The sequence below is a fragment of the Pinus tabuliformis genome, chromosome X (genome assembly GCF_031772625.1).
Source record: "Pinus tabuliformis cultivar Carrire ecotype Pingquan chromosome X, CPIR1, whole genome shotgun sequence".
NCBI classification, from domain to species: domain Eukaryota; kingdom Viridiplantae; phylum Streptophyta; class Pinopsida; order Pinales; family Pinaceae; genus Pinus; species Pinus tabuliformis.
This window is the reverse complement of record NC_142308.1, coordinates 1188724412-1188744940: the sequence shown is the minus strand read 5'-3', so window position 1 is coordinate 1188744940 and position 20529 is coordinate 1188724412. Positions and strand designations below refer to the sequence as shown.

At 40.5% G+C, this 20529-nt stretch overlaps 1 protein-coding gene across 5 annotated transcripts in view; it reads right to left on the bottom strand.

Moving 5' to 3' along the window:
* The window catches only part of LOC149144199 ((S)-coclaurine N-methyltransferase-like), a 199890-nt gene that overhangs the window by 50863 nt on the left and 128498 nt on the right, over positions 1–20529 (bottom strand). For all 5 annotated transcript variants that reach the window (XM_089446189.1, XM_089446191.1, XM_089446188.1 and 2 more), the window contains 2 exons: positions 7546–7645; positions 7339–7449 (listed from right to left, as the gene is read on the bottom strand). In XM_089446189.1, coding sequence (XP_089302315.1) covers positions 7339–7449; positions 7546–7645 — 211 coding nt within the window. The remainder of the gene's footprint in view (positions 1–7338; positions 7450–7545; positions 7646–20529) is intronic.

Here is a 20529-nt window from a genome sequence, read left to right as displayed (position 1 = left end):
TATGCACCACTTGCTGCTAGCGGTGGTGGTGGCAAAGGACCCTATACGGCATGGCTATCTCCTGCCTCCACATCATCCTCATCATCCTCTTCTCCACTACTCTCGAAGAAGACCTCAATAAAATGTGCTTTACCAGCAGCACATCTATGTCCTGGTGCCCATGGCTCCTGACAAGTGAAGCACAACCGCTTCTTCTTCAGCTCCCTCCTGGCATCATCGTCAAGCTGAACTTGTCCTGGATTCCCCTTTGGAGGTGGAATCCTCACATCCTTCCCCTTAGACTGAAAAGTCTGTCTCTGGGGGTAAGGTGTCCAGGTCCTGGGTAAGACATCCTGTAAGTCCCGGGTCCTGCTGATAGCGTCCTGGAGTGTGGCTGGTCTAGTGGATCGAACTAAACCCCGAAGTGGCTCTGCTAACCCCTCAACATACATATAGACCCTCCGTGCCGTGGATAGGTCTGGCACCATCATAGAGACCCTCAAGAAATATGCAATGTAGGTTTCTGGGCTCCCTGTCTGTTTGAGCCTTGTCAGCTCAACAAAATGTTGCTCTAGATCCCTCTGATCAAATCACTCCATCAGTCTCCTGGTAAACTCGACATATGTCGTCACTGTGGAGTGCCCTAGTGTAACCATCCCATGAAACCACCAATCCTGGGCCTCACCATCCAAATGCAATGTTGCCACCTTGATAGCCTCTGTCTCTGACATCTGGTTAAGCTAGAAATAAATGTCCAGCTTCTCCACCCAAGACTTTGCCGACCTATTTGATGAGCCATCAAACGTAGGCAAGTGGAATCTACTCGCTACACGATGGGTGTCACCATCATGGTAATGTCGGTACCCTCTGTGATGGTCGCGGGGTCTACTATCCCGTTGGAGCTGAACAAAATCTCTGAATGAGAGGGCTTCCCTAAACTCTTGCCCATAGACCTGGTACTCTACAAAATAATTGCCCATATGTCCAGGCTCTGCCTCCTGCTGGGCTACGGCCCCCATGTCAACTCCTAAGAAAGTGGGCATGGTAGAGCGTGTAGGGGCATGTGAGGCCACCTGCTGCGCAGTATCACGCTGCTCTGGCAAATGGTGGGATGCGCCCGATCCCTCACCAACCTGAAAAACCCGTGGGCTCTCACGCTGTCTAGCCTCTACTGCCGTGAATCTCTGCCCCATCACCTCAATCTGCCTCGACAGATCCTGCACAGATTTGAGGAGCATATCCGCAAATCTCTTCCCGTCCTCATTTGCCATCGGATCCTCCTGCTCTGCGTCCACCACAGGCTCCCTCTGTCCTGCGTCCACCACAGGCTCCTCCTGTTCTGCGTCCACCACCGGAACACAGTCTCCCACTCCGTAAGTCTTCTCCAACCTACGCCCCGTGTCCCTGTATCTTCGACCTCTGTAACAGATGTAGGGTTTTTCCCCCGTTGTCATAGATTGCTAGCTCCATAGGCTAAACCAGATCTATGCTTTGATACCACTATAATATCCCTAACCCGGAATATTCCTCAAACCCCAGCAAAATCTCAACTAGATAAACGCACAAGTGGTATAATATCCGAGAAAATCACAGAGATATAATAGTAGTGCAGCAACAATAATGTACATATGAAATATAAACAGATACACAAGAAATGCAGCGAGAAATGCTAAGCCATTTTATTATACTGAGCAAAGGAATGAGTACAAAGGTGATCAGAAGGACGGCACCTCTACTTGCACAAGGCAAGTGAAGAAATACACACAGAATAACAAAGGGATGGCCTCACATTGATCTGCGTCCCGACTCCCAACTGTTGGAAAACTACCGTGCTGCTGCTGCTGCCCGAAATGGAATGAGGATTTGGGGCTGCTCCCCTCCTCAGAAAAGGCTGAAACTCTGGAATCGGACTCTACTCAAGAAACCAAAAAAAACCCAGAAAGCTTTTCTGAAATGGTCGACCCCTAAAAATCACCCTCTTGGGGTTCTGTGCAGTCCCCCTATGCTCTGCTCTGCCACTGAATGAAACCCTCCAGAAAACTGCCTGAAACTCCTGCCAAAACTCTCCAATATGCAAGAGTTGATCCCCTACTCTACCTCTCAACACAAATCCTCCCGCAAACCCTCAACCCAGGCTCCTGCCAAAAAGAACTGCGTCCTCCTCTCAGTGCTGTGCAGTCCTCCAAAACGCTGATGAAACTACTGCTGAAATGTTGATGAAACTACTGCTGAAATGTTGATGAAACTACTGCTGGAATGCCAATGGAAATACCTTGCCCGAGCAGGCACTCGAAGTCCCCCGGGGCTAAGGGTGAGATCTCCGAACGGAGACACTCAATGCACTAAACAGTGCTGCAGACTAGCTAAACAGCCAGTGTGCTCTAAGTCGAAATGACTATCACAAATGCTCATAACTGGAATGATCCAAAATGAGGGGGTTCTTCTCTCTTTTATAGCCTTTGCCTCTCTCAATCCCAAGGCTCACCTCCTCTTGCGTGATTCCCCTCTTGCCACGTGTTCCTTTCCTCCTGCGCAGTTCCTCCATGTGTCTGCGTGGACTCCATTTCTGTGTCCCCCTTGGCTCCCCTTTAAGTCACAACGTTGTGCTACTAGGAAGTGACTTTTTATTTTAAAATTGAGTTATGTCCCCCTTCCTCACTTTTTATTTACAAATAACTATAGAAGGCAAAAATCAAACAAAATCGAATATTCCAATTAGCCATGGCTAATTAGGAATATTACACCCAATGGAGTTTTGAGGAGTTTTTATGGGGTCCGATGGTACTCGCTTGGCATATTCATCATCATGAGAAGTTCTGTACATCTTGTTTTTGGTTCTGTGACTTTTTGATAATTCCCGTAAAATGGGGTTATTATTATCACAACTTAATTAATTATGCTTGAGGTGGCATTCCGGGAGATTAATTGATGGAACACCTCAATGTAATAGCTCGTTGGAACCAGAACGAGAATATCTACAGGATGGGATGCTGAGAAGTGACTTCTAGTGGCCGAAGAGAGTATGGTGGGCAATTTACCATTTTCCTTAGTTAAAAATGACTTTAATTAGTCATTTAATTAAGGAAAAATAATTCATTAGGGGAAATGGACCAAAAGTGACTTAAGCAAAATAAAATAAAATAAAAGGGTCACTTAAGATAAAGTCAATGGAGGAGCTTCTAGAATAATAATAAAATAATAAAATAGGATGCTTCTAAAGGCTTGGAGATCTATCCATGAGATCTATAAAAGAGGAGGAAAAGATCATTTGGAGACATCTTGGATTTGTGTGTTGTTTTTGTGGAAAGGTTTGAGAACTCGATTCTCTACTTCAGTAGTATCCCGAGGACGGAAACCCTCGAGTGATTCAGTGAGAGTGGGCAAGCACCCATCTCTTCCCTTGGTGGATCCATTTAGGGTTCACAGGTTGCAGATTATTGATTTTTCAATTTAGTTTTGGAGGCCTAGTGCAGTATTGGAGCAAATTTCTTTAGTGGCCATACTCTCAGCCATTTTCAACTTTCTATGTACTCTTATTTTTAATAAAATAAGGTTGAGGATTTTGCATATGTTTCTTGTTCATTTTAAGTTGCAGTTTATGCTTCGTGGTTTTGCTGTTAATTTCATGGATAAATTTGTGCAAATTGTTTATGGTATTGACGGCATAAATTTCTGAAGTGTTGTTCCAAATTTCTTTCATTTGGGATATTACACAAATCTATTCTCCGAATCTCCTAATCTCCACGCAATATTAGTTGGTCGTTGGTGGTATGTTAGTTAACAAATGAAAATTTGTATGGGAATTTTAATCCCTTAAATTTGTTTATAGTTCTGTCTGGCGTTGACAATGACTATAGTTCTCTTTTTCAACATTGGGCTCTTGGGCACTTGCTTGGTGTTGCCTCAATTATATTTGACACCTGCTATCGATGTGCAAGGATTGAAAAATGACAACTTGAAACTCCCCCTCAACATTTTGAAAGCTCGATCAACACAAAGAGAGTTAGGGTTTGACCAAACTCACCTCTGCATGTTCTCAATTTTGATCATCAGTGTAATGGATCGATAATTCAAAGAATCTGGATGTTTTTCATGCATTTTTTGACAGTTGGTATAAACATTCATCAATTTGGAACTTTGTATGACCCACATCTAGCACTTAGGATGATACTTCCATATGTTGGCCAAAACGGTGAACCTTTGTTGATGTTTGTTCCTTAGCGTGTTAACCCTCAATATAATTTGTCAAAACGCTAAGACAGCCGGTGCACAAAATGTTTCAATTCTTTCGTTGGCGCCTTTTTTATTTTATCGTTCTGTGGGTATAATCCCACATGGGTTATGTGAACAGGGTTTGCAATGTTTATATGAAACACCACTTAGAAGGCTAAGTGACGCATAGTGCAACCTTATGGCGCCCCTTGTGGGCTCCTCCTTTGGTGGCTCAGTGCTAAACTAGAGCGCTGGGCTGCACGTTGGCTTAAACTTGGTCTTCATATGACTTGCAGATTCAATGTTGTGTTGACTTAGATGGAGAGTGGCCCCTACGCCGAATAAATTTTTATAAAAATTTATAATAAGCCTATAAAGACCTGAGAGCATAATTGGAGACCAAATTGGCTTTAAAAGACAGTTTTTTTATTTGCCAAAAATAGGCAATTTTCCCCAACCTGTACACCTTTGTTGTTTTACCATACTGGCGCCAACATTGGCGAAGTTGGCGCTACAAAAACATCCAAAACCTTCGGTGCTATGAAATCATCCCAGCTAGGGGCGCTACGAAATCACAAAAATCAAGAGTGCTGCAAAATAACACAAGCAAAAGAGCTCATGAATTTGAATGAAATTCATGGAGTGATAACATGACCAATGTTGACTTGCTATTGTTTGACAAGGTTTGATTAGTATTTGGACTTGGATTACTAGCACAAATTTCTACACAAATTGCTGATTTGTAAACCTTGCTGATTTCTCCCGAAGAAACGTTGTTGGGTTTTCCCCAAGGTTGGGTTTCCCAGTGTAAAAATAGTCTCTATTGTGCATGGTTGTCTTTTTGTGATTTTTATTATTTCCACTGTATTCACTGTTGAGATTTTCTGAAGTGTAATTATTCAATGATAGCAATGGCATAAATACTACTTGAAAATCATTAGGAAGTAATTACCTGGCAGAAAATTGTATCTATGTACATCTTGTAAAAAATTCAACATGATTGATTGCATAGATTTCGAGGATGTTGACTGCATATAAATTGATGCATACTGCACAGAAATCAAGGATGGTTGACTGCACATATTTCAAGGATGTTGACTGCTCGAAAATCAAAGCTGATTGACTGCACATATTTTGAGGCTGTTGACTGCATAGAAATTAAGGCACAAAGCACAAAAATTGAGGCTGATTAACTGCACAAATTTTGAGGTTGTTGATAGCATAGAAATTGAGACACCTTGCACAAAAATCGATGTTGATTGATAGCACAGATTTCAAGGAGTCTAGCACAGAAAATGAGATAAGTAATGCATTTGTTGGCTGGAAAGGTTTGCTGTAAACTCATTTGTTTGTGGGCCTTAATAAAACTTTCTCTCTCTACTGGTTTCCCCTTCGGGGTTTTTCCAAGGGCATTGCCCAAAAATTTTTATCATTTATGAGACTGATTTTCTAAGTTTCCTCTCAGTATTTAAAGTAAAGGATTCAATGTGTTTTCTTTCATAAGTTCAGTTTTGAATGCATTTGTGAATGAGCATTAAACCCTAACTAGCAAGAAACTGAGAAACTTATTTGATATTGAAAACCTGTGAGTGGGTCAAGTAAAACTTACACATCATGTGCAGGGTGTTTTCCAAGAAGGGCTCATTTACCAAACTTCTCACCAAAAAGGGTAACAAAATTCCCTTAGGAATGACATGCCCCTCTAGAACTATATCTTTCTTGATACATGTGCAAAATTGGGCTCAAGGTGGTTATTAGTTTTCTTTAAAATATTAAAATATCCAATTTTGCACCCCCAAGGTAGGATGTCCTCCTAGAACTCCAAAATTACTCCTTGTAAAAACATTCCTATGTCCACAATATCATAAGTTGTGCATCCACATATGCAAATCTGCCTTGGAAAAGGTACCCTCAGTGGAGAAATATGCATAATTCTGCCACATGTGCAATTGTGCCTCCAAATATGTGAACTCAACCACCAAACATATCTCAAAAGGCATAAACATCCTTCAACCATGTGAAAGAAAAGGTAATAACATGGATGTGCATGATAAACTGGATGAGGTTCGAACCATTAATTCATATCAAGCTTCCAAAATTCATATGTCTTGGTGCATTATTGCTAAAATGAATGCCTTCAAAAATGCAAATTTGACTTGCATTTTTAGGTGGTAGCAGATCCCATAACAAGTCAAAGATTGAGCAAGTTTATGGTTGGAGTCATGCTAGTGACAAGTTTGCCCAAAGAATTGTTTAAGGACACACAAATTTGGTCATTGTATTAGAGGTGCAAAATCACACATAATCATTAGCATTGGATACATATTGTAGTGGATAAATTCAACATGGATACAAGTGGCATATTGGTATTGTGTCACAAATGTGTGGATATTTCCATTCAGGAAATACTAGCACTTCGACCTTATTTTGTAACCTCAAAGTTCAGTGATGCTAACACCTCGTTCAGTTACCTCAATACATTCTTGTTGTGGAAGCCCAACACTAACGATGATCGTCTTCTTTATTTTGTCTCTTCCATTCCCTGAATTTGTAAACATGTTATTTAGGATATGAAAAAAAGGGGCTTTTGTTTTCTGTAATAGACTATTTATGTACCAGCGAAACACTGTATATGGGTTAGTTGTTGGTTGATGAGTTGATTCATTGTTGTTATAATTGTACTGTTACATTCAATTAATAAAGGTTCCAAATTGACTTTTCTCCCAATTTTATCGCTAATTTATGTCAATAAGTGAATAGATCCAGTTTTGTTTGAGTGAGATAATTGATTTGGTGGGCCATGGATTATCGAGGACAGTGTATGTGAGTTGAGTTTGTTGCGATGGTTGCACTAATTCCACTAGTGTACTCTCCTTTGGATTAGGTGCATATTTCTTTGTTATGATTAACCAACAAAGCACTAAATATTTAAAAAAAAAGGGAATCCAAGAAGGGAGATAGTGTGAATTTTGATTACAAGACAAGAAAAAACATTAACGATATAGACTAGATAGACAACTAAAGTAGGAAAATAACCATATGAAATGAAAAAGAAATAAATAACACAAAAAAGAAGGATTCATTAATTATTGTCCTTCTTATCTAAACATCGATAATGTTTTATTTTATAGATCTTAAGAAGCATACCTCAAAGTGGAATGCAAATACTTTGTGACAAAAATGATGAACAAAAAGTAAGCTCTCAGGCTTCATCCATTGTGATATCTTCCTAAGAAGACTTCCATAGTTTTTCATGTGCTGCAATGCATCATCAAGTAAAGTAAATACATGGAGAAAAAAAGATTGCTTTAATAAGAAAAAAATTAGTTTAGTTGATAAAATAGACTTGCTTACCTCAAACATTTCAATGGATATTACACGATCAAACGTATTCTCAATCTCAAATTTGCTAATATCATCAGCAAATATAATGACATTGCAAAGCCCCATCTCACTAAACAAGCCATCCAATACAATGAAAATCACCTCTCTTCACAAATAATAAAGCTTCAATACAAGAATATGACCACACAAAACAATAAATATGAGCATTGTAAACAATAAGAGTTTAAAAAAAAAAATCATAAAGATAGTTAATAATTACATTCTATATACTCGCAAATTTGTTCCTAGTACCTACTACCACTTAAAATCTCACCTAAGGAACAAAGTCCTCACCAAATAAAACTTGAAATGAAATTTGGAAGAGTTATCACTCTCAACTTAAAACCCTCTTCCCTTACTTTAGGACGGACCAAAACAAGGGGAGCCTCCCTATCTTCATTAGGTCCCAATGTATATGATGATAAATGAAGGGTGCGTGGACCTCTGACAAATTTGTTTGAGTTATTATTGAAGTTTATTATTGCAGATTTGTAGCACAGAGTAATAAGTCTAGTGTAAGATGCAGTCAATGAAAGATTATCTAGACTTGGGGATAAATATGGATTATGTTAATAAGCTATAGTTTCCAGATTTATAATACCGGAATAAATTTCTTTTAGAAATTTTTTATATACAGAAAATCAAGTAGAATTGAGGGCTGGTAAGCCTTTAATCACAATAAAATCATGATGCTGTCAAATTTTGGAAATTAACCCCTGTTTGGATTCAGGTTTCTTGTACAACTTTAGTCGATGACCATTGACTAGGAGTGGCGGTCATTCTTCATCTATTGCTCTGAGTTTGACAGTTCCATTTCCATACACATTTTTGCCTGACAACTTGTAGTTAATTTTTCTCTGAAATCCTGAAATCTAGAATCCTACAACAATGTTCAATCACCTGGCTGGAATGATTTATCTTTGATAAAATGGTCATGCCATCCAACTAGTTGCTATCAAATAGTTTCTATATGCTGCAGAGCTTGCTCCTGAAACTCGTCTAACAGATTTAATTGGGTTATCCTTTCTTTTTGTGCTTCATAAAAATTAATTCCCAATTCTATTGCTGTGTGAAGAGATTTTACTTCAAATTCTATAGGCAAAAGTACAATCTGTTGAGAAATCAATGCTAGTAGTAATTAGGGTTTGATTCCTCTTCTTTGATAATTACTTGTGAATTATGTTGGCTTCTTTTACTTCTTTATTATATTATGTTTCATCAAGAAATTACCAATTTATGTGTATATGAATATCACAAGAACAAGGGACACAAGGTGTAGGTGGACAGCCAAGGCAAAACCCCCTTAAGGGGAAAACCCAGTGAGAACTCTTCCTTCAGTAGATTCAAAGACAAGATGAGATAGTCCAAGACTCTTTTAACCTAGACACAGACTTCCCCCAATCACCAAGTCAGCCCTTCTTCAAGTGATGTTCTCCCAGTGGCAACTTCGACCTAGAATTTCGACTTGGCAGCAGCAAAATTTCGGCCTCTCTAGCAGCAGAACTTCGACCCCAACAACAGAACTTCAACCTGTAGTAGAATTCAGAATTTCAGCCCCAACAATAGCCCAGTAACTTTGCACGTGTGAGAGAAAGATAGCCAAAAACTTCGACTTTGTCTTCTTCTTCAATCTTCTTCCTTCTCTTGGAATTTTGCACCTTTTTCTACCTCTCTTTCTTGTGTATCGAACTTGTTGAGTGAGTGAACAAATGGATCAAACTGTCTGTATATATAGCATCTTTTGTGGGTCGAATTTCCCTAATGTAGGCCAACTTCATCATCATAAGGCCGACTTGGTGTGGAGGTGTCAAATGACCTATTTGACTCAAAAATAATTATTTTTACATGATACAAAAACCCAAGAAGGGTCTAATAAAATTGACAATGACTCTTTTGACTCAATAAAAAACCTAGAAACCTTCAATGGAGGTTTTGACTTATAAACATGATGACCCAAGCATGAAACCCATGCTTTAATAAGTCATTATAAAAAAAAAAAAAATCGACAAATAAATTACATTATACAATTATGAAGACCGAACCTAGTTACATTCTTCAACACAATCTTTCCATACGCTAACTCATAAGGCATGAATCCAATCAATGTTTTCTAGGTTCTACAATAGGCCTAAACAACTTCAAGTAATCTTGTGAAGGAGTTTCCCAAACCCTAAAATCCTTGTTAGAATTGGTATCCCGGATGGTTCTTGAAGAATAGTCTTTTGAAGGAATGGGACCACATAGGGCCAAGTGGTCCCGGTCTAGGATATGAGGAAGGTATGAAGCAACCAATGATATTCTTACCCTAGACAAGATGGGGAAAAGGATAAAGAGAAGAATTTCACTTGAAGATGTTGTCTTGACCCTATGACGTACTAGCCTTGGGGATGTCAGGACAAGTTTTGATCATGAGGCTAGGGCTTGGCTTTTCTTCAAACTCCACCGTCAGAATGGCTTCAAAATTGGACGATGGCAAGAGGAAAGGGCAGCGTAGGAGACCATAGGAGATTGAATTTTTTTGATGGCTAGCTTGTCGGGAAATTGATGCCCTAGTCACCCCAATGTGGCTAGTCCCAGAAGAATGTGAGAAAGTGTGGATTTTAGTGACCACCCTTGGTAGATCAGTGCCTTAATCTTTGGGAGAATGGAGTCTATGTTGAGTAAGAGAAGGATTTCTTGGTTCCTAGTCAAGAAGGCCTCAAGGTCACTTCATTTGCCTTCTAGGTCAAGAAGAAGCAACCCTGCAGCTTTTATAATTTGATGTGCAAGAAAAATGGCTTGTCAACGTCAAATTTTACCCCTAGGAGATTTCGCCCCTGTTACATGACCCATACATTGAAGGAAATGCTATAATACAAACAAATTCTACAATATTAAACAGTGAATGCATGCAGTAATTATGCCCTAGAACAGCGAAAATCTCATTCCAACATATATGACAAAAGTAAACAAGAATAACAACAAAAACACGTACTTTCATGTAATAGAGTATATCCAACCATTCACAATTGGCAATAAAGAAGCTCCAAGAGAAGATAGACCAATATCCATAGATCAAAACTCATTCATAAATCTCCAATTCATCCTTAGAAAAGGTGCGAAAATCTCAAGAGAGATAAGAGATCCAAACCAAAGTGATGATGAGCAAATGAACTCATCTCACTTGTATTTATACACATCTTAGGAGTTCAAATTAGCCTCCTTGGCCTACATAAGCCCCAAAAATAAAATAATGTGCTAATAATACAACTTTTGGTGACAAGCCCACCAAACTAGCTCATAAATGAAAAAGTAAGCCCCTTAAGAGGTCAAATAATAATCTATGCATGTTGTAAGGCCCTTTAAGAGGTCTAATGAGGTCCATGGCTACCACAATGAAGAATAAGGCCCTCAAAAGCAGTGGACAAGGGGTTGGCCCCTTGTCATAACCTGTGGTGCTCCAAACGACATGTGGGGGCACACAAGTGTCCTCATGGGTCCCCAAACAAATGGAAGATGTTCTGCAAGGGCTAGGATGATGATGTAGGTGACGCCACATCATCGTGCAAGTCCTGGATCATCTGCCAAGTGTGTGGTGTAGATCTGGGGCCAGCTGGGCATGATGGATCAAGTGCATCTTCCTTGTCCAATAAGTGAACCATAAACAATCTCTGAATGGGTGTGGGGATCCATGGAGTGCAATCTGCTGCTGCAGAGGCCCATGGCTCTCAATGCTCACCTACATGTCCCAATGTAGCCCTCTGGAGGATTAGGACCCTGTATAGGGACCCCAAACCCCAAATGGAAACCACCTGCATTCCTGCATAAGATCCAAGGCATCCCCTATCCTTCCAATAGGACAAGTCATTAGAGAAGTCGAGTAAATGAGCTTACCTAATCATGGACCACAGGTGAGGACTTCATAATGGCCTACCCTTGCCCTTCCATAATGGGCTTTGGGATGTCCCAATATCTCCTAAACTCCAAATCACTGTTTTGAAAAACGGTCGGTTCAAAACTGACTCGGCCGAGTTGGTCCGACTCATGCCCCCATCGGGTCGACTCGGCGTTCGAATCAGAATAGCCGGCCGAGTTATTAAAGAGTCGGCCGAGTTGTCTAACGACTCAGTAATAACTCGGCCTGCTCGGTGACAGCGGCCCGAAAAAGCCAGAACAACGCGGTTTTTTTTGAAAATTGCTTTTTGGGGACCCCAAACCCATTTCTAACTTTCCTTGAGGTTCTTTGTGGTCCATTCCCCTCTCCTAAACCTTATAAAACCCACCCAACCCCTCTCATTTCCTCACAGCCATCTCATTGCATTTGAGTGAGAGTTTGTGAGGAGTTGTGGAGTTTGTTTTTGGAGCAACAGTGAGGAGTCTTGGGCAAGCATTGTAGCAGGAGTGAGGAACTTCTTGGGCAGCATTGAGGAGTTGGTTTGTTGGAGCAACCTTGAGGAGGAAGTTTGTGCCTAGAGGTATTTTCTTTCACTTGTAAAAATCTCTTTTTGCTTATTTATTTTTTTGTGCAAATCTGGAAATTGAAAAGAGTGTTTTTTGTGAAAGAAATGAACATTGAAGCAATGCAAATTTTTCTTTTCATTCAGATTTTTTCCTTTGATTTCCAAGTGAAAAAATGGCACCTAGAGTGAAAGATGTTGCTTGGGCATATGTTGAAATGGTTGATAGTCAAATGCATTACAAACTTTTCCATAGAAAAATTAAGGAAGGTCCTGGGGCCATTAATAGGTTGAAACAACACTTGGCGGGGATTAGAGGCCAAATTACTCCATGTGAATAACCAAAAATTGGGGAGATTAGGAAGGATTTGTTAACCAACTTTGAGAAGTTTAAAGAAAAAAAGGCTAGGCAAAAAGAGTTAGAGGCTGAAATTGGGAGGAAGAGGAGTATACAAAAACGCTGGCTACCAACCCCCGTTTTGATTTTGAGGGTTCTTCCTCTATCCCTTGTATCGATGCATCCAATCCCTTCTGATATGTTCCTCCCTCTTTGGAGTCTATTCAAGAAAAGGTTAAGGGTAAAATGAAAAAGAAGGGTGATATGAATATCAAAAGTTATTTCACTCTCACACCCTCCTCTCCATCAGATGCACATGGTCCTCAAGCTAGTAGAACTTTCCAGCCCACTTTAGATGACCATTGGAAGAAAGAATTGAGGGAGACTGCTTGTGATTACATTTGTAGATGGTGGTATGATGTTGATATCCCCTTCAATGCTTCCCGTTCACCATATTATGAGCCTATATTTGATGCCATACATGCTACTGGAAAAGGCTTCAAAGGCCCTAGTATGCATGAGATAAGGGGATATCGTTTGCAGAAAGAAATTGCCTCCATTAATGAGTATTTCAAATATTTCAAGGACTCATGGGCAAGAACAGGATGTACCATCATGTCAGATGGATGGACTGATCAAAGGAACCGTACCATCATAAACTTTCTTATTTTCTACCCACAAGGAACCATGTTTCTAAAATCAGTTGATGCATCTGATAAGGTAAAAGATGGACAATTGTTGTTTCAGCTATTGGATGAGGTTGTTGAGGAGGTGGGGGTGGTTAATGTTGTTCAAGTCATCAGAGATAATGCCTCTAACTATGTTCTTGTTGGTAAATTGTAAGAGGAAAAACACAGAACCATCTTTTGGACCCCATGTGTTGCACATTGCATAGACCTCATGCTTGAGGATATTGGCAAATTAGATTGGGTCAAAAACACTGTAAATCATGCCAAAAGCATAACAAAATTTATCTACAATCATTCATGGATTTTGAGCCTTATGAGGAGACACACAAGAGGCAGGGATATTATTAGGCCTGCCATCACTAGATTTTCTACTCATTTTTTGACATTGCAATCTATGCTTTCACAACATAGAAACTTGCAAAAGATATTTTCCAGTGATAAATGGAATCAAAGCTAGTGGTATCACAAACAGGAAGGCAAAGAATTGAAAACGAAAGTTAATGAAGAAATATTTTGGAGAAAGGCAGCAGAGATTGTGAAGCTTGCTGAGCCACTGGTTAAGGTGTTGTGGTTGGTGGATGGGGAAAGATTGGCTATGGGCTTCATTTATGAGGCTATGGATCAAGAAAAGGAGCAAATAAAGAGGGCATACAAGGATAAAGTGGCTAGGTCTGGGCCCATTTGGGCAATCATTGATGAAAGATGGAACAATCAACTCCATTGCCCTATACATGCAACTCGGTATTTTTTGAACCCACGGTATCATTATAAAGCTAAGGCGGCATGAGCTTTGAAGGGGGAGGTTAGAGATGGATTGATTGACTGCATTGATCGCATGATCCCATTGGAGTGTGATCAGCTGGAGATACACTGACAGGTCACAACCTTCAGCAAAGCCACAGTGACCTTTTGGAAGAACCTAGAAAAAGATTCCAAGAGAAGCAGATGAGCCAGGTAAACAAAAATTTCAATTTTCAAATTGTTAATACTTATTTTGTTAAATCATTTATAATTTGAACATTGGATATAATTTGTAATTTTGTTGAGCTAACTCATTACACTCCTATGTTTTTTGCAGCACAATGGTGGGAGGCTTTTGGTAGCCATTGTCCTGAATTGCAGAAGTTTGCAATTCGTATTTTGAGTCAAACTTGCAGTGCTACTGGGTGTGAGCGCAATTGGTCTGTCTTTGAGGGATTCCCACGAAGAAGAGAAACCATTTGGATCAAAAACGGTTAAATGATCTAGTCTATGTCCAATAGAACCTCCGACTCAGACGCAACCATTGTTGAATTAAAGACCTAATTTAGATCCCATTGTGTTGGAAGACATTGATCCAACATTAGATTGGGTAGTGGAGATTCATCCAGCAGAGTTTGATTGTGATGAGGATATTGATTATGATTTACGTACGGTGGCATCACTCGAACATAATGTTCAGTTAAATGCAGATCCTAATCCACTTGTACCATCTTCAGGGCCAGCAAGTCCTCCAGTTGCAAGCACTTCCTCTGCTCAGCCACGACAGAAGCGCATATCTCGTCTATCTCAGCTTGCAGCTGTTGCACAGCCTGCTGGTGCTACCACTTCTACAGTTGCAATTGGAGATGATGATGAGGAGGAGCCATGGGCTAGCATGTCTGACTCTAATCCAGAGGTTGAGCCAAATGATCTTGGCTCCTCTAGCAGTAGCCAGTAGTACTGGTCACAGTTTACTTTTGTTGTAGAGGCCATTTCTAGCCTCCTTGGTTATATGTTTTTGTTTTGATCTCTATATCATCATCGTGTATGTATTGGACAGTGCACTGGGTGCCATTTTGATATAATGGATATATTCATGAGCCTTCTTTGATCATATGTTGTCTTTTATCAATATTCTAATGCTCTGTGTTTGGAAACATGAATGAAAATCTTTAAAATTATGTTTTTTTTTATAAATAAATAAAATATTTAATGTATTTTTTACAACGACCAAGTCATGGAAATCGAGTCGGCCGAGTCGATACCGAGTTGGAGTCGACCCTCGACTAAGTCGGAGTCGGAGTCAGAGTCGAAGTTTTAAAAAATTGCTCCAAATGGGGTTAACCAAGCATGCTATTAGGCGGTTTCTACTTCTAAACGAGACAATATTCAAGGTACATCCTTCAAAATGTGCTGGCATGTGACAAATATGGTGAATGAAGTAGGGGATGAAAAGGGGTAGCCCTGGGTCACATGTCGAGGTACAAGGGTAGCTAATAAGAGGGAAGCCCACACTCGGGTTTATAATGTATAGGAGGGAGCGATCATGGTACATGAAGTGCCTCGACCTTGATTTTTCCACCCTTCTTTTATGCCTTTTCCCTTTTTATGATTTTCTTTGATTAATTACTCGGGGCTCAAGGGGTTAGAGCATGATGTGTAAGATATAGCAGGGGAATCCCCTTTTTAAGGTGGGGCGGTTCATCGCCCACCAGGGGTTGGGACAATTATGGGTTCCTATATGATGAATAAGTCTCGTAGAACCTATAAGAACCAGGGTGATGGCCATGATGATAGGGTAGAGCTCATGTATTGGCTTTGGCCCACATGCTAAAATGTTTTTGTACTGACCATCTTTTGCATTTTGTGGTACTTTTCCTGTTGAATGTGGCCATATATGCTTTTAACTTTCTTTTCATCTACATCAAACTTCGGGCTTCATTTCAGGCCATGACCCAAGGTGTGGGTAAGGGGAAGGGGCAACCTAACCCATGTGGACCCAAGCGGGAAAAATGATGGATGGGGTAGTAATGAATGGAAAGAGGGTAATATAAGCGGATAAGGGAGAGGGACCATGCAACTAAAATTAGGATTTCTTGTAAAATACCATCCATGGAACCAAATTGTCAATAAAAGAGATCCCACGGGACTAGAATCCAAGGTTAATTCCTAAAAGGGATCTAAGGGACAGAAGCATGGACCTAGCCCATTCTTTGCGCTGAATCCCTCCATTAATCCATGCCCAGAAGTGTCCATGATAAGCAAGCTACAATACTCAATTTCCAAATGACAAGGCATAACTTTAGATTCAGGAGGCCCACCTTCAAACATACGATCATGGAAGATGGGCGAGTGACCACATGGCTGGCCTAGGTGGCGGAAAAGATGGCACAATGAGCTAGCTGGTGGTTGCAAGGGGTTGTTGGTTGCCCGCTGAGAACCATCTTGGAGAGAATTTTTCTCCTGGGGATATCACCCACAAAGTGGTTGGTAACAAGCCTTATGATAATGGTTCATCTCAGTGATCAAGTAAGTGCAAAGTTCCACAAAATATAGAATTGGGGTGTTAGATCTGTTACTTCTCAAACTAGCAAGGGACCTAAAGGGCAAATGTTAGGCCAAGGAAAACAAATGGAGACTTAACCCACTGTCACCTCAGCTAAGGCTCCCTTCTATTTCTAGTAGCGTCGGATGTGCTCTAAGTCTCAAAATTTGCAGGGAAGCTTGGACACATGCATTCCACAATACCCAAAAATCGGTTTGGGAAATTCCACCCTGAGACAGTTTTATTAAAATAATTAATTATTTTTAATGGGTCCTTAACTCTAAACTTAGGAAATTAAAATAATTAAAAGGTATTAATCTAACTGTGGGTGAAACTTCTAGAAGAAGACGAAGATCGAGTCCAAATGATCTGAGCCATTGATTAGAATCTAATCTGGGCCATTGGTTCTCAACTGGAGGATTATAAGAAGGACTTCGATGGGCATTTGGAAGACACACTAGGCAGATACTCAGTTACTCGAGTAAGATCAATTTTCTCATTGGTCGAAGTGCGGAAAGAGGAAATCGATTCAGAGGGAGAGTTGCATGTGAGGAGGAGAGAGAGGGTAGCATCATCAGTCGGGAGTGCAGGAGCAAAAGACATAGAGCAGAGAAGGTGTAGCGCAGAGGCTGTAACGCTGGAACTGCACAGTCCCTACGCAGAAGTTGATGCAGTGAGATGCATAGGGGATAGCAGGTCCTCTCCTAGATCAGAATCTTGCCGAGAAGTGTGCGAGAATTGTTAGTAAATTTCTCACAAAGATTCCTCTTCTATTCTATTGGTTGTATCTTGTACATGAGATTTTTGCTGAAGATTAATAAAGAAACCCTCATCTGCATTGGTTTTTTCCAGGGACAATTGTCCAAAAATAACTGTCATTGTGATTATAATTGTGCTAGTATTTTTCCTTGCATTTACTTTCCGCGGTATTTTAATTGTGAAGGCTGCAGTAGAATTTATTTCGATATTTGTCGTAGAAACACTGTGAATAACTTATATCTGAATTAATAAGTACAAGAAATAATATCAGTCACTGCAATTGGATTTCTATTTAGAAATTTTCACATGGTATCGGAGCTGAGTTAAGCAGAACTGCAGACCAGAAGAGCCAACGTTGGAGAGAAGGAGGAGTTCAAAATTACTGCATAGGCAGAAAATTGAATCCCCAGAGGTATTGCACAGTCCAGTCTAGAAGGGAAAATTTTTTCATAAGAAAATCTCTCTCTGAGTGAGTCGACAGAGAGGAGGATTTCCAGATTGAAGTTACCAATGACAGAGGGAGCAGCGCAAAAGCTTCAGCGCAGAGCAGTCTTCAGGTGAAGACGTAGCCTTTTCTGCAGTAGTTGCTGGGGTAGAAAAGCGTCAAAGAAGGATGGAAAATCAAGATGTATCTAAATTATCTTCTAGATTAGAAGAAGAATTCGCATGTTTGTCAAGTTCAGCATCAGCAGATGTTTGGTACATTAATAGCGAGGCTTCAGCTCATATGACTAGAGTACAAGAATATTTCTTGAGCTATTAAGAAGAGAAAATGGACTTCGAGATTACTATGGGAAACAAACGAAGTGTACTCCAATAGAGAGAGACACCATAGCATTTCAGACGGAAGCAGGAACCAGCATCTGAGCCACCAATGTTCTACATGTGCCTGGGTTAGGAATGAATCTGATTTCAATATCCCAGTTATAGGATAAGGGATACAATGTATACTTCATTGGAAGGAAAGTATATGTCAAACTTCCAAGCTAGAAGAAGAGGAGACAAATTGGAGCTCGAAGCAACAAATTGTATAGGTTGCAGCTCGAGTCTCCAATGGCACTAATAGGCAGCAATCTTAATGGTGAAAAGGAACTGAATGAGCTATGGCACAGGCGAATGGGACACTTACACCATGGAGCACTGAGGATGCTCAGAGAAACTGTTACAGAAGTCCTCGTCCTTAGTACTGAGCATGATGATATATGCAGAGAATGCGTACTAGGGAAGTATGCTAAAGCAGTCCTTTCTAGGAGTAAGAACAGAGCGGAAGGTGTATTGGGATTGATACACTCAAATATTTGTGGTCCAATGTCCACAAGAGCTCTTAGCTCTTAGTGGTGGCGAATACTTCGTCACCTTTATTGATGATCACTCTAGAAAAACCTGGATGTATTTCTTAAAAACCAAGGATGAGGTCTTTGATCGGTTCAGAGAGTTTAAGGCTCTCGTTGAGAACATGACAAGGGAAAAAGATAAAGGTATTGCATTCAGATAATGGTGGAGAATATACAGACAAAGACTTCACAGATTTCTGGGCAAAGGTGGGAATCAAATGAGAATGGACAGCTCCATATAATTCGGAGCAGAATGGAGTAGCTGAGCGTAAGAATAGAACTATTGTTGGGGCGAAAAAGGCTATGTTGTATGATCAGGATTTGCCTAGATTCTTATGGGCAGAGGCTTGCAACACAGCAGTGTATATCTAGAGTAGAACTCCTCACAGAGCATTGGGGAAGAAAACGACCGAAGGTGTCTTCACAGGGAAGAAGTCGGGGGTCAGTCATCTCAGAATATTCGAAAGTGTGGCATATTGTCACATTCCAGCCTAGAAGTGTAGTATACTAGATCAGACTACAAAAAAGAGGTACCTCGTAGGATACAGAGAGACCTCAAAGGCATACAGAATCTACATTCCTAGCAGCAGGAAGATTGTAATAAGACAGGATGCGAAGTTCATGGAGGATAGAGCTTTCAGGAAATCTCGAGAGATGCCAGCAGAAGATCAGTCAGTAGATGTTCCTTTAGTCCAATAGCAGTAGGGGCAGCAAGGAGGACAAGCAGGAGGACAGACACCTGGGACAAGCACAGTGACCAGCACCAGTATTTCCTCAAAAGAAGGAAATCCAAGTAGTTCTCAGCAGGTGGAATGGCAAGAGCAGGAGGGGGATTTGATCAAGCCTCCTACCACCAGTGGCAGAACCAGTAGAGAAGTACGACAGACGTTGAGGGATGCAAAGGAGTTTGTCGTGTTGAATTGGGTAGCATCGGATGTGCTCTAGGCCTCAAATTTTGCAGGAAGGCTTGGGCACATGCATTCCAAAGAATTGAAAAACCGTTTTGGTAAATTCCACCCAAAGACGATTATATTAAAATAATTAATCTTTTTAATGGAGTTAACTTAGGAAAATTAAAATATTAATGGGTATTAATCTAATTGTGGGTGTAACTTCTACAAAAAGATAGAGGTCAAGTCAAAACGATCTGAGCCTTTGATTAGGAGCTAATCTAGGTTGTTGGTTGTCTAACAGGAAGATATAAGAAGGGGCTTGAGGGTCATTTGGAAAATACACCAAGAGAGATCAAGAAATCGATTTTCTGAAGTGAGAAGTTTTCAAGAGGAAAATTTGATTGAGGAGATTTCTTGTAGTTGAGGGGCAAGGATAGCAGCTTCTGGAGAGAGAGATTCTCGGTCGGAGAATCAACAACAGAGAGAGGTAGAGAGTGATCCAGTAGCCTTGACGCAGGGCCAGAAGGGCCACGCAGAAGCAGTGCAGAAGGAGAGAGAGAAAGTCGAAAATTAGAGCAGAGAGTCAGTTTCAGTAGCCAAAAGCCAAGGTGTGAGACCGGGACACTGAGAGCAATGACTCTAGGCTACTGATCAATTCCCCAGTTGGGTGACATTGTTCCTGAGAGGGTTGACACTGGGACAACATAGAGGCAGTGTAGAGACAGCACAGGGGTCGAAACAGCGGAGACTTTTTCTCAGTGATTGTGTGATGTAATCTCACTAAGCTTTTGTCAGTATTTCTCTCTGCCATTGAATTACCCTGTGAGGTATTCAACGATGTATTCAAAATATGCTACTGCTTAATAATAATAAACCCTCAGAGTTGTTGCATCGGTTTTCCTGCATTGGGTTTTTCCGGGGACTTTTGTCCAAAAATAACAATGTCTTATGTGTTTGTATTTCCTTGCTCAGTTTCTATGTTTCAAAATCATATTTAATTTGGTGTAGATTGCTTCAGTAATTTACTTCAGTATTTCAAGAAGAAATCTGAAATAAGTTTGTAATGTAATTTACAATCTAGGTGAAGTAGATTCAGTTAGTTGCAGTAGAATTCCTGAGATTGTTAGATATAGGAATTTTCACATGTCGGAGCTCCTAGAACCGAGAAAAGGTAGCGTAGACAACCTGACAGGTACCAAGCCTTGGTAGCAAAGGTTGAA